The sequence below is a fragment of the Pelmatolapia mariae genome, linkage group LG17, assembly GCF_036321145.2.
Source record: "Pelmatolapia mariae isolate MD_Pm_ZW linkage group LG17, Pm_UMD_F_2, whole genome shotgun sequence".
Lineage (NCBI taxonomy): Eukaryota > Metazoa > Chordata > Actinopteri > Cichliformes > Cichlidae > Pelmatolapia > Pelmatolapia mariae.
Window position 1 is genome coordinate 22028218 of NC_086242.1, and position 15312 is coordinate 22043529.

The 15312-nt window shown below is 40.2% G+C and overlaps 1 protein-coding gene across 3 annotated transcripts in view; it reads left to right on the forward strand.

Annotated features, from left to right (window-relative positions):
• The window catches only part of LOC134615642 (NACHT, LRR and PYD domains-containing protein 12-like), a 32495-nt gene extending 27726 nt beyond the window's left edge, over positions 1–4769 (forward strand). For all 3 annotated transcript variants that reach the window (XM_063460213.1, XM_063460212.1, XM_063460211.1), the window contains exons 6-10: positions 374–547; positions 910–1083; positions 1527–1700; positions 2559–2732; positions 3612–4769. In XM_063460213.1, coding sequence (XP_063316283.1) covers positions 374–547; positions 910–1083; positions 1527–1700; positions 2559–2732; positions 3612–3621 — 706 coding nt within the window. In that variant the 3' untranslated portion in view covers positions 3622–4769. The remainder of the gene's footprint in view (positions 1–373; positions 548–909; positions 1084–1526; positions 1701–2558; positions 2733–3611) is intronic.
• Positions 4770–15312: the final 10543 nt, after the last annotated feature.

Below are 15312 nucleotides of genomic sequence, written 5' to 3' on the forward strand. Positions count from 1 at the left end.
CCAATTTTTATTTTCTTCTTTGTTTATTAATTTGGTAGTGATGTGGGAATTCTTTGTTGCTTACCCACATCACTGGTACTTGTTAGGTAACAAAATAGGCGATTGTTCATGATATGGTATTATTTGGTTTAACTTCCAGGTTAAAATAGGTAAGCTAGATAAGCTGCTTGTTTTTCCTCCAGGTGTCATCTTCCTTATTTTTTCTCACAATGTTCTGAGAATTGTTTAACTTTGTATCAGAAGGGCAAAATCACATCATTTTTTTTTTTTCAGAAATGGTCAGTGATCAGGACAGACTGTGAACATCCACATTTAAAAACACATCTGATTGTATTATCAATGGTTTTATTCACATGTTTTATTCTTTGTGTAGATTGTATGGCTGCAAACTGTCAGAGACCAGGTGTGCTACACTTGTCTCAGCTCTGAAGTCTAACTGCACCCATGTGAAAAATCTCGACCTGAGTATCAACAGCTTGATGGATTCAGGAGCAGAACAACTGTCTGACCTTGTGAGGAGCCCACACTGTAGACTCGACACTCTGAGGTCAGACATCATGTTTTGGTTGTTTGTTGAGATTATAAAGTGATGGAAACACTGAACAACAGATATGAGCATTATACTGGTACACCCAGTATATCAATACTGAGCTACTATCATAATATTTATAATGACAAATTATAACAAAAAGTCATCTATTAGATAATTTGATCAGAAATATGATCTTCTGTTTGATATATGTGTATATATATAAAGATTCTTGACTTTTAAGACTCCATTATTCCTCAATTAGCTATTCTAAGCTTCTATATTCCAAATCTTCTTCAGCCCAGCTTTGAATTGATTATGAAACACTGAATGAAGTATGTTGTTCACAAACTTTGATCCTTTCTTCTGTTTTTATAAAGGTTGGAGGAATGCCGTTTATCAGAGATCAGCTGTGCTTCTCTGGGCTCAGCACTGACGTCCAACCCCTCCTATCTGAAACATTTGACCCTAAATAACAATAATCTGCAGGACGCAGGAGTGAAGCAGCTCTGTGGTTTTTTGGAGAATCCACTTTGTAGACTGGAAACTCTGAGGTCAGTTCATTTACTGTCTTTTAGCACCATGATTTTACACTCACCAGCCTTTTCATTAGGTACACCTGTTAAACTGCTAATTAAAGCAGATTTTAAATTATGTAATCACATGGCAGCAACTCAGTGCATTTAAGTGTGTACAATCTAGTGAAAAAGTATTCCTGAATTCTTATTGTTTTTTGCATATATCAGCAAGATACTAGCAAGGTGTACCAAATGTACCAAATGTATTGCGAGTGTATCTTCAGAAAGTTTTGAATTTTCTTTCTTGCTTTTAATATTTTGCCCAGATTTCCTAAATTTAGTCTGTTATCACAAAATGAGTGTGAGTAGTTCATCAAGTAAATTATTGTTTACAAAATATCCTCTGAAATCCACATGAAAACCAGAAAACATCTGATAGATTATCCATCATTTTGTCGATGTTATATTCTTTTTTCAAGATTGAGGAGCTGCGGTTTGTCAGAGATCAGCTGTTCTTCACTGGTCTCTGTTTTGAAGTCTAATCCCGCTCATCTTAAATATCTGGAGCTGAGTGATAACAACCTGAAGGATTCTGGAGTGAAGCAACTTTGTGGTTTTCTGGAAAGTCCAGACTGCAGACTGGAACATCTCAGGTCAGTTCATCTGGGAATCTGTCGGTAGCCCTGGGTTAAATCCAGCATTGTAAAAAAACAAGCAGTGCCCAACCCGTCCAGGAGCTCATTGACCCGTGGCATGGGATAAGCATCAAACCATAACACCTCGCAGTAGTCAACACGGAACCATATAGACCCATCTTTCTTTACTTCAAGAACTATGGGGCTCCACCAAGGGCTGTGTGACTCTTCTATTACTCCCAGCTTTATCATTTCAGCTAATTCCTTTTGTACAGTCTGTCACTTTTGCTCAGGGAAGCTGTAGGGCCAAGTTTCAAAATGGTGCTCTATTAGATTCTTATGGCCTGGCAGTGCCGGCAGTGGGGAGAACACATCTGCAAGCCACTGTTGCAACACAGCAACATCTGCTGTCTGGGCCTGTGTAAGATTGTTATCACAAAGGAGAGAGGTGACAATGGTAGAATTTGGCACCTGTGGCCCCAACCACTCTCTCCCCTTAACCAGGCTCACCAGAGAATGATCTCTGCTGCCAGCTCCTCTCGCACCAGATGCTCCAATCAGATGAAGCTCCCTTCTCCAGCCCCGCCCGCTACTGAAATAGGGAGGACATGATTATGCTAGTAATGATGCTATAATAATAATTATGTAATAATTATGATAATGTTCACCGGTTGTGAAGATCAGTCTCCCCTCACACCACACCCGAACCTGCTGCTCCAGTGACATGATATCGATCTATGAAAACACTCTACTCAATTTAGAAAGTAGACCTCACTGAGACATAGAGCTCATTGGGACATTAATCCACTCATTTATCACTGGAAAAACTGATTTGATTATTAATAATTTTATATGCATGTTTTATTCTTTATTCAGATTAAGGTGGTGCAGTTTGTCTGGGATCAGCTCTGCTCTTCTTGGTTCAGCTCTGAAATCCAACCCCTCTTATCTTAAACACCTACACCTGAGTAATAATAAACTGAAGGATTCAGATGTGGAGCTGCTCTCTGATCTAGTCAAGAGTCCACACTGCAGACTGGAGTGTATGAGGTCAGTAGAGAGTGTACTCCATCTTTGCTTCAGGAGTATTGTGCTAAAAAAAGTTAGTATGAAAGCAAAACTGCTGGGTTTTCTGTAAAACTGCAGTCTTTTCAGTGCCTGCTTTATTCATTGAAGATGTAAGAGGAGACAGACGACATTCGACCAGTCAGATGATCCATAAATCTTTTTGTGATCAGGTGTTTAAGTTCTGTGAAGATAATTAGTGTTGTTCATGTCTACAAGAAATAAAGCTGGATTCTAACTGACAGCCATACAATTTGAATCAAACTCTCCAATCTGATCTCACATATTTTTGTATTCATTTTAACACTAAACAACAGATTAGCTTCATCTTTGTCACAGGTCTGAGATCAATTTGACTGAAGCAGAGAAATTAACTGGGTGTTATACATACATTTATTAGCATGCAGAACGGAAGCTCTGATACGATTTTTTTAATATATTTTATATATATAAACATTTTTTATATATTTTATATATATATATAAAAAAAATTATATATATTTTATATATTTATATATATTTGTCCTTCTCTTAGGGGTTTCATCCAGATATCTTCAGGAACAGTCTCTGTTTATTAAATAGTGATTCAGAAATAGATGAGATGTTCATGAAAACACAGAGAGCCATCACTAAAGTGTTGGTACAGTAATGAAGTACTCAGGACTCTCAGCAGTTTGTACAACAGTGTTTCTATTTCTGCATATTCAGTCCAAAACTGAGAGGAAGGCGCACAGCTGCTCCACCACAACCAAGTCCCTGCTGCTCTTTTTGCTGGATTTCCTGCAACACTGACTGACAGCTGCTGAAGAGAGCCTCTGTAAACACTCATTTATCATCTCTGTTCTTTTATTCTTCGTTCTACAGCTGGAAGTGAAGTTACCAGGGCTAAGAAAGGACAGCAGCAGCTTCTGTTTGGGGAGATGCTGCAACTGGTCAGTGTTACTGGGAGGTGGAGTGAAAAGCAGAGTTTAATCCAGCAGTGACTGACAGAGGAATGAGAAGCAGTGCAAATGACTGTTAGTGCTGCAGAGTGAGCTGCTGTGGGAATAGCTCTGCTGTCAGACACAGCAGAGTCCACCATCATTCCTATGTCTCCCTCAGCAGTATGTCTGGACTGCTCTGCTGCTGCTCTGTCCTTCTACACACTCTCTGCAGACACACACTGACTCCACCCCCTCTGCTCCATATTCACCTGCATTTTATTTCATCTATTTTATTCATTTAAATATTCTTTAAAAAAGTCTCTGCAGAATATTTTTGTTTATGACACAACACTGAGAATCAGTGTGCTTTGAACTAGTGTAGGCTGTGGTTATGGTTGTAGTGTTTTGAGCTGCAGCTTCACCCTGTGGAATGATGGGGAACTGCGGTGAATATTCAGTTTATACTTCAGAGCTTGTACAGTGGTGTGAAAAAGTGTTTGCCATCGCTTTTTCACATGGGGCCGTGTAGGTTTGAAATTTTTCCCCCCTTAATAATAAACACCTTCATTTAGAAACTGCATTTTGTGTTTACTTGTGTTATCTCCATCCATCCATTCGCTTCCACTTATCCTTTTCAGGGTCGCGGGGGCGCTGGAGCCTATCCAAGCTGCCTTAGGGCGAGAGGCAGGGTGCACCCTGGACAGGTCGCCAGTCTGTTGCAGGGCTAACTCATGAACAGAGACAACCATTTGCACTCACATTCACCCCTGCATTCACAATTTAGTGTTTCTAATTAACCCAACCCCACTGTCTAATATTTAAATTTGTTTAACAATCTGAAACATTTAAATTGACAAATATCCAAAAAAATTATTATTATTTTTCCAATTAGTTTTTATCTATAGTCTCTATAAATATGACGACAGCTCTACCAGCAAGTTGAACAGTGAAACGATAAGATTCACAGCAGAAGAAAAGGACAGTATGAAAGCTTGCTTTTTTCATATTTAAAAATTTATACGACGTCAACTGTTTTATAACAGGAAATAAATAGTTATAATATTGTCATGGTTACCTGTTGCCTCTTTACTCACAGTTTACTAACACATAATCAGATGTGCCCATTATATTTGTTCATCTTAATGTTATATTAATGTTTGTAACATCATCAGTTTTACTTGTAAATTCTGGTGCTGTGACAATAGGTATTAACAATATAATGCTAATAAAAATGTTTCATTTTGAATAGTAATGATGATTTAATGATTTTCTTTTGGGAAACGTTAGCAAAAATGACACAACAGTCACTACTGCAAACCCTGAATCTGAATTTGAAAAAAAAAAAAAGGTGACATTATAAATATTTGTGACTTTGTTAAACACATCAATGTGAACAATCCTGAGAGCCATAACTGTTTGATCCTCTGTCAGGAATAATTGGTAGAGATGAATATTTACAGCTACTGTGCCAAGTGCGTAAATACACATAGCTCTTTCACTTTGAAGTTGCAGATATTGACTATGTGAAGCTTCGGGTGTTTCACTAATTTTACAAACAACCTACACAGGTAAAAATCCTTTTGAGAAAACAGGATTACCGAATGTCATTAATAACCTCTTACAGACAGGTCTGTCTGTAAGACATAAACTGTTCTCGTGTTTTTGGAACATTATTGCAGCTGAGATGTGTAAAATGTCTGAGCATTTTCTGCCTACAGGAAAAAAAGGAGTCTTTTTGAGCATGATGGTAACAAGCTTGGCAAACCTATTTTTGGTCAGTTTCTCCCAGCGATCTTTGCAGAACATTGATTGGATGGGGTGTGTTGGTGCACATCCACATTCAGAGTGGTCCTGACGCCACTCCTTTGTCATCTTGGCAGTGTGCTAAGTGTCGTTATTCTGTTAAAAGATTAATCTTCTTAGTCTGAGGTCCCAGAGTGATCTGGAGCAGGTTATCAGGAATGCCTTTGTACATCAGTGCTTCAGCTTTCCCTCGACGCTGATTAGTTTCCCGGTTCCTGCTGCCCCAAAACATCCCCACAGCATGATGCTGCCACCACCATGCTTCACTCTAGGTATGTATTGTCCAGGTGAGGAGCCGTGCCTGGTTCCCTCCAGAACCTCTTGGAACCTTGTTAAGATCCAACCATTCTGCCATTTTTCATGTGGTCTTAAACTTTTGATCAGGACTGTATTATCACAGCAGGGCTGCTGTACATTAAATGACCACAAGATGTCAATACTTGCAAATGAGCTGTTGAGCAAGGGTTCATCACACACACATATTTATATCTATATATATCTATACGTATAGTCAATCCTTGCATATATACAGAGCCTTTCCAAAAAATTTGAATATTATGGAAAAGTATATTTATTTCCATAATTTCATTCAAAACGTTAAACTTTCATAGATTATAGACTCAGGGCCCACAACTTAAGCGATTTCAAGTACTTAGTTGTTTATTTGTACATAATTTGGGCTTCCAGCTCATAAAACCCACAAAAACAGGAATTCAAAAAATTAGATAAATAAATAGATAGATAATACCCCATAGATTCTCAATGGGGCTTAGGTCCGGCGAGTTGGCTGGCCAGTCAAGCACTGTGATAGCATGGCCATCAAACCAGGTTTTGGTGCTTCTGGCGGTATGGGCAGGGGCCAGTTCCTGCTAAAAGATGAAATCTGCATCTCCATACAGATCCTCAGCAGAGGGAATGATGAAGTCCTCTAAAAGATTCTGGTAGACTGTTGTGGTGGATTTAAGAAAGCAGAATTCATCAACACCTGCACCAGACATTGCACCCCATAATGTGATGGTTTTTGAAGCTGTGACTCCTGCCTCATTCCACTCTTTCTGGATCTCTGGCAGATTCTTGAATCTTCTCTGTTTGATAATCCGCTGAAGGCCACGGTCATCTCTTCTGCTGGTGCATCTTCTCCTGCCACATTTTGCCTTTCCACTAGACTTTCCATTGATATGCTTGGAGACAACACTCTGTGAACAGCCAGCCTCCTTAGCTATGAACTTTTGTGGCTCACCCATCCTATGGAGGGTATCAATGATGCTTTTCTGGCCAGTTGTCAAGTCTGCAGTCTTCCCCATATTGAACCTAACTGAGACAATTGAATCAAAGTGAAGCAATTTAATGACACCTGGGAAAACCTGTGCAGGTTCTTTAAGTGTAGCAGATGAGTTGTGTGTGACACTCAGATTAAAACATTCATGCCCTGTAAAATTTTTTGAATTCCTATTTTTGTGGGTTTTATGAGCTGGAAGCCCAAATTATGTACAAATAAACAACTAAGTCCTTAAAATCATTTAAGTTGTGGGCCCTGAATCTATAATCTATGAAAGTTTTTTGAATGGAATTATGGAAATAAATATACTTTTCCATGATATTCTAATTTTTTGGAAAGACTCTGTTATTCCATTGTCTTTGCACATGCTGGTATTGTCTGTTGTTGACTGTGTTCTGAGAGCAAAGAAATAATTAGAGCCCAATTCCTTGTACTTGTGTACATAGTTGGTCAAAAAGTAATAATTGTATATATTAAAATAAGTAAGAAAATTTATGTTTTGCTAAATTATTTTATTATTGTAACAATGCTTTTTGGCAATACCCTTTTTTATCCATTTATTTATTCTGTTTATTTCCCCTTAAATGGAGCCTTATTTGTAAGGAAAACACATTTCTGGGATGAGCAGCGGAGATGAGTATGTGGGCCGTGCCCATGAATAACTTGACAAATCTCTGCCAAACATCTTGTTTTAAGCTTCTGGCACTCCAAGAGCTGACAATCAGGTGATTAGCATTGACTCGGCTACAACTGTCAGTTGTTGTCTCCTCTAAGTATCCCACGTTTGACTGATCTGGATTGAGCCGGAGCCACAGAGCAACTTCAAGTTGGTGTTCCACAGCAGCATCTCCAAACTGAAGGTATTATTTGTATTATTATTTCATACTTTACACTCCTGGTGATGAAGCAAAGTCCAGACAGCCAGAGCTAGAGTTACCTTGTAGTCTCTTATAGTCACCTATATTATATTATATTATATTATATTATATTATATTATATTATATTGTAGCGGCTATCTTGTTTCTTCTTGGAGTTCTCTATTTCTCTTATATCTAAAATAAGAGTCTGGATGGACAAGAGGCTGTTTTACGCGTCGGTTTGTGCAACAACGACGGTAAAACCATCGTGTCGCTCCGCCATTCGCTTGTTTATTTCTCACAAACTTTTCACAACAAAAGCACCATATCCTTTTCAGGCTTTTCAAAATAAAACATGTAATAACTATAAATGGCGCTAACATTCCGGCCCCTAATTGTTACTGCTAAGGCATAACAATTACATATTAACACAATAATGCGTCATTTAATATCAACACTCGGAATATAAATGGCTTAACCAAACATTATATGCAACACACATCATATGTGTTGAACATAAATCTGTTACACTTGAGGCTAAGATTCAAACTGTTGCCTCCATTTCAAGCAATAAACATAACTTGTCGATGGGCCTCTCCAAAACGCTAGTTTTGGTTTTGACAAACACACGTCTGACAAGTCCATGTGAGTCTGGAACTGTACTCTCAACCTTTCCCATTAACCAGGAACTTCTTGGTGCACTGTCATCAACTATGAGAACAACATCTCCTGGTCTCAGATTTCTCCTAGTCACTAACCACTTCTGTCTTTCTTGTAGAAGCGGCAAATACTCTTTAGTCCAACGCTTCCAAAAGATGTCTGACAGGTACTGCACTTGTCTCCACCTTTTTTTTGCATACAAGTCCTCTCTTTGAAACAATCCCGGTGGCAGTACTGGCTGCCCTTTAAGAAGAAGTAGATGGTTGGGTGTAAGTGCGTCTAAATCATTGGGGTCATTAGACGCTCTTGTTATTGGCCTGCCGTTGACAATTGCTTCAACTTCACATAGCAATGTCTGCAAGCATTCATCATCCAGAGGTTGCTGTTTTAGGATCTGGTTAAGAATTCTCCTAACTGAGCGAATTTGCCTCTCCCAGATTCCTCCAAAATGTGACCCTGCTGGGGGGTTAAATATCCAGGTGATGCCTTTTTGCATGAGCATTTCTGAGATTTTTGAATGATTCCATCCCTTGATTGCTTCACGCATTTCCTTTTCTGCACCCACAAGGTTAGTGCCATTGTCTGATCTCATGACAGACACTTGACCTCGTCTTGCAATAAACCTCCTGAATGCATTTATGCAGGAATCAGTATCAAGTGAGTGGGCAACTTCCATGTGTATTGCTCTAACAGCAAGGCATGTAAACAATACACCATATCGCTTAACTCTGCTGCGCCCATGCTTGACCTCAAAAGGTCCAAAATAGTCTATGCCACATTTGTGAATGGAGGTTTGTCAGGAATCAGGCGATCTTGTGGCAAGTTTGCCATTCTTTGTTCACCAGGTTTCGCAGATATCCTTCTACATGTTACACACTTTGACAGGATCTTTCTTATTGCTGAATCTACCTGTGGAATCCAGAATCTTTCTCTCAGCCTGGATAATGTGTAATTCCTTCCTCCATGACCTGTTTCTTGGTGAATGTGTCTCAGAATCAAAGTAGAAACATGATGACCTTTAGGGAGAATCACTGGATGCTTAACATCGGCTGGTAGTGCGGACTCATGCAACCTACCGCCAACCCTTAAAACTCCATCCTGGACAAAAGGATCCAGCTTTGCAATGTGACTGCTCCTTTTAAGCTTGTCACCTTTCTGAAGACTTGCAATTTCTTCTGCGAAGCTTTGATTTTGACAAAACTTAACAATCTCAGTTTCTCCCTTTGCAACATCTGCAGTGGTAAGTGAAGATCCCTTAATACATGTTTTGAACTGCTGCATTTGACCTGCAACCTTTTCAGCTTTCCTTTTGCTGCTTTCACAGTCGCTTGCTTGTGACATGAGAAGCTTCCGATGTGCACTTAACCTGCGAAGCAGCTGCTTGAACATAAGTATCCAGGAAACTGCCTTTTTTAGACGGTACCAGTCTGAATAGTGAGAGAACAGTTTGTTTAGTGGATTTTCATGTAATTTTGTAACATCCACACTCATCACCTCTTTGACTTCAACGTCATTTTTTAGTGTTTCTTTTATGTCCGGTGAAATTGGCCAGTTTTTCCTATCTTTTGTCAAAAACTCTGGCCCAGCAATCCAGTTTGAACACTTCATGAATGTGTCTGTGTTCATCCCTCTTGAAGCGTGGTCAGCAGGGTTTAATTCAGAGTTCACATACATCCACTGACTTGGTTTTGTGTTGTCTCTAATAAGTGACACTCGATTTGCTACAAATGTCTTAAATCTGATGTTCTCACTGGAGATGTACTTTAAAACAGTGGTACTGTCAGACCAAAACACAGATTCTTCTTGTGGCATTTGCAGCTCCTTTCTCATGAGCTTGTCCATTTTTACAGCAACTGCAGCTGCTGTCAGCTCGAGACGTGGAATTGTTATCTGCTTCAGAGGAGACACTCTGGACTTGCCAATAATGAATGAGCAGTGAGTTTCTCTTTTTTGGTTTGTGATACGGAGGTAAGTAACGACTCCATAACCTCTCTCACTAGCATCAGCGAAGTGGTGCAATTGTGTAGATATGACCACTCCAAATCCAGCAGGTTTCAAACACCTGTTAACGGTAAAGCCATGAAGCTTTGAAAGCTCTGAATGCCAAACTTGTGACCTTTGAGCCAGTTCAGCTGGGATTTCCTCATCCCATGAGATCTTCCTGCCACATAGCTCTCGCAGGATGATTTTTGCTGGCAGAATGACAGGAGACAAAAAGCCCAGTGGGTCATATATTGCACTTACAAATGAGAGGATGCCTCGCCTAGTCGTTGGCACAGGTTTTTCAGTTATCCTGATCTTGAATACATCTGTCTCTGTGCACCAGTTCACTCCTAGGACTCTTTCATCTGGTAGTGCATCATGTCTCAAATCCAAATCTTTAATCTCTTTTGCTCTTTCCTTTTAAGGAATGGAAGCAAGGACAACTCTGCTGTTGCTCATCCACTTTGTTAAGTGAAATCCTCCACTCTCACACAATGCTGTCAGGTCCCTGACCATAGTACATGCCTCTGTTTCATCTGAAACTGACAGAAGACAATCATCTACATAAAAGTTGTTCAGAACAGCGTTAACTGCTGCTAGTGGCATTTTTTCTTTAGCATCTTCTGCTGCCTTTTTTAGTGCATAGTTTGCACAACTTGGGGAGGATGTTGCCCCAAACAAGTGCACCATCATTTTGTATTCTTGCAGAGGTTCATTCAAGTTTCCATTTGGCCACCAGAGAAAACGCAAAAGATCACTGTCCTCTGGAGGTACTCGCACCTGGTGATACATAGCTTCTATGTCTGACATCAAGGCAATGTGATCCCACCTAAACCTTGTTAGTACTCCAATCAGTGTGTTCGTTAGGTCTGGCCCTTGCAAGAGTTCTTCATTCAGTGATTTTCCTTGAAAGGATGCTGCACAGTCAAAAACCACACAGAGTTTTCTTTTCTGGGGGTGGTACACCCCATGGTGTGGTATGTACCAAACTCTCTCAATTTCAGGGGTAGTCTTTGTGTTTGGTACCTGAGCTGCATAGCCTTTAGTCAGCAAGTCAGACATGAAGCTCTGATACTCCTTGTGAAATTCTGTGTTTCTGATTAATTTTCTTTTCATATTCTCTGCCCTCTGCATTACTGCACTGCGGTTGTTTGGCATTTTGACAGCTTTGTTTCTTAAAGGAAGACCTATACTATAATGACCATTAATCCTTTCAACTGTGCCATTGACAGAATCCATAAACATGATGTCTTCTCGTGACATTTCCTGTTTTTCCTCAGAGGCTTTCTCTGGAAAATCATAGTTGAGCTGTTGCATCAAAAGATTCTCAACATTAGTGACAGAGATGCGATTTACTGAAACACTCAGCTCTCTGTCAGAAGGAGTAGAGCAAGAATCTCTCTTGAGAGGGCCATTGATAACCCAACCCAGGACTGTTCGAACAGCATATGGACCGTTATCTTTACTATGAATAATCTCCCATGGTTCCATAGCCTTGTGCACATCACATCCTATCAAAAGTCCAATGTCTGCATCTGAATGTGGGAACCTGATTTGCCGAAGATGTGGCCACCTTTGTAAGTCATCCTGAGTAGGGATATTCTCCCTAGACACTGGAATGTCTGCATGAGTGTAAATGTCAGGAAGGTCTATATAGGTGTTCTCATTTAAACCACACACTTCTAATCCTGACAGGTGGTAACTTGTCACCATCTTTTCCTGTCCCATTGTGCGAAGCATGAATTTTGTCTTCTTACCTTCTACACCGAGTTGTCTCATCAGCTTTTCTGAACAGAATGTGGCTTGGCTCCCATTGTCCATGAATGCATAAGTCTCAATTAACTTATTGCCTTTCTTTAACTTAACCCACACAGGGACGATCGATAACACATGAATGTCTTTTCCGGCCCCTGTGGCTCCACAAAGTCTGCCTGAAATGTGTGTTTCATCACTTGTCGTGGGAATGTCAGAGACGTTTCTCTGCATGCAATCATTTGCCTTACTGTCCTCCTCCCTTGTCCGATGAAGCATACTTGGATGTCTCTTAGAGCAGTACTCACACAATGATCTTTTCTTACAGTCCTTACTCAGATGACCTTTTGTCAGACATGCAAAGCACAGACCCTTTGCTTTGAGGAACTCTAGTCTTTCTTTGTAAGGCTGGTTTCTGACCTTTTGACATTCTGCCAGTGTATGCAGTTTTTCACAGTATATGCATGGTTTCTGGGAGGCACTGCTAGTGTGACAAGAAGCACTTTTATTAATTTCAGGTGGCCTTTCATTTGCAGCTTGTGTTACACTTGTAGCAAATGTGCTTCCCCTTTGCCTGGATGATCTGTTCATTCTCACATTTGCAGATGACTTTGCTTTATCTTCAGCATCTTTAATGTCACCAAACAAAGGATCTGCAGCTATTTTTGCTTGTCTGTTTATGAATCTGACCAGATCTGAGAACTTTGCTCTCCTTCTACTTGTTTCTTGAATGTCAAAAGCAGAGACTCTCCACATTTCTCTCATTTTGTATGGCAGTTTAGAGACAATAACTCAGAGGTTCGTGGGGATCTCCATTTCTTGGAGTTGACTGATGTCTTGCATTGCATTGCTACAACCAGTGAGAAACAGTGAATAGCTATGAAGAGCCTTTGCATCATCTGTTTTGATTTGTGGCCAATCAAATGCTCTGTTCATGTAGGCAGTTGCAATTCTCAGTTCATTACCATAATGACAAAACAGCAACTTCCTTGCCTCACTGTAGCCTTGTTGAGGACTCATGTGCTGACAACTCCTTACCAAATCTCTGGGTTCACCTCTGGTGAACTGTTCAAGGTAATATAATAAGTCACTGTCACTGTCAGTTTTGTCATGAATTGTATGGTCAAAGGCTCTTATAAATGGTATGAACTCAAGTGGATCACCACTAAAGATGGGAATGTCTCTTTGAGGCAAATGTGACAGTCTATGTTGTTTGACTAACATCTCAGTGATATCATTTTGTTTCAACATGACTTCACATAGATTCATTGGAATAATACTGGCATCAGTTTGGTGCAAGTCATCTTCTTGTTTTACACTGTCACCATTTACCTTTGACTGCCCATCATGTTCACTGCGTACCTTTGGCTCTTGGAAGCTGAACTGTTTAACAGCTGATTCACACTGTTCCACATCATTTTTAGAGCTGTCATATTCACAGTCCTCTAACACTTTTATTTTGGCTGTCGAAGCAGCAATAGCTGTCTCAATCTCAAGCTGTTCTCTTCTTGCCTTTAACTTACATTCTTCAATGTCCAAGGCTTGTCTCTGTTTCAAGGAAGCGGCTCGTGCGAGCAGAGCAGCGCGCTCTGCTTCCTCTTTCTGCCGTACAGATGATACCGAAGAAGCTCTGGACGACCTCGATGAGCGGCTACTGACTGAGCTTCTTCCAACACTGGTACCTGATTTCTTTGCAGATGGTCTAGCAGTCACTGACACGCTGTCATCTGGGCTCACGTCATCTTGATGCTGATGTCTTGTTACCATGATCCATTTCTCAACTTCAGTCATAAACGCACTGAACTGCTCCTTTTTTGGATTGAACCAGAGCATCTGGTCCACATTCCTTTCATCTTCTGGCAACAGCGACAGTACATCATCATTTGCCCGTAAGAATTCTTCATGTAGCTTTGAAAAGTTACTTAAATGTTCATCAACAATGTCAAGGCTTTCATTCTCTTTCATCAGTCCGCTAATTTTATTCATTTTTGCAGTTAATTGTGACAGCTTGGACCTTCTTGCGTTTATGTGCCTGCCGAGCTGTTCTTCCAAACCTCTTTCGGTGTACTTTTGTGCCCTCTTGTGGCCAGTCCCGCTACTGCAGCTCTGTGCCCTGGGCCTGGAACCTTGCGGCTCTTTATCTGTCATCTCTGCTCCTTTTACACAACTTCTTATTCAACAAGTGTTCATGAAACAAATGGTCTATGACACAAAGCTGAGGCTTTCGTAGTGAATATCATCTTCTTAAGACCAAAAACACTGTCACTGACTTATTTGTAAGAAGTTGAATATCGCAATTGTTCAATTTTAGCACGACTTGTAGCTTGGCAGCATATCATAGTCCAAAACTTTATCCATGGAAGCTTATTTCTTCTCCTCTTAGATTCTTCATGCATACAGCTCTGTACACTTAACTGAGTTGCTGTACCAAACTTTGTACGATCTCATAGCGATGCAGTCGTCTCGCTCGGGAGCTTGATGGTTTTACTTAATGTAGCGGCTATCTTGTTTCTTCTTGGAGTTCTCTATTTCTCTTATATCTAAAATAAGAGTCTGGATGGACAAGAGGCTGTTTTACGCTTCGGTTTGTGCAACAACGACGGTAAAACCATCGTGTCGCTCCGCCATTCGCTTGTTTATTTCTCACAAACTTTTCACAACAAAAGCACCATATCCTTTTCAGGCTTTTCAAAATAAAACATGCAATAACTATAAATGGCGCTAACAATATTATATTATATTATATTATATTATCCATTTTCTTCTCCTTATCCAATTTAGGGTTGTGGGGAAACTGCCATAGGGCAAAAAGCGGGATACACTCTGCACAGGTCATCGGCCTGTAGCAGGGGGACACAGACCAACCATTCACACTCACATCTACAACACCTACAGCCAATTAAAATCACCAGTGAACCTAACAAGCGCGTGTTTGGACTGTTGGAGGAAACCCGAGTACCCGGAGAGGACCCAGCCAGACTCCACACAGAAATGTTCGCCAGATGGTGGATTATATGATATGATATAATATGATATGATAAATACATTCTGGGATCAGGCCAGTGACTGAAAAATGACAATTTTATTGCAGTCATTTAAAGTAAAACGATTTAGTTTGTTCTGGGTAAACGATTTGTTCCATTATTGCTAACATAGGTTTTATAAATGTAATTCTATTAATCGGTAAACAAAATAATGGCGAAGATGACTGAAATCATTCTAATAGTATTGAGATTAATTTGAGCGCTGATATTCTTAAGGACGAATCCTCGTCTCCTCTCCCCCTCTCCACGCCTTCTCTCCTCCCC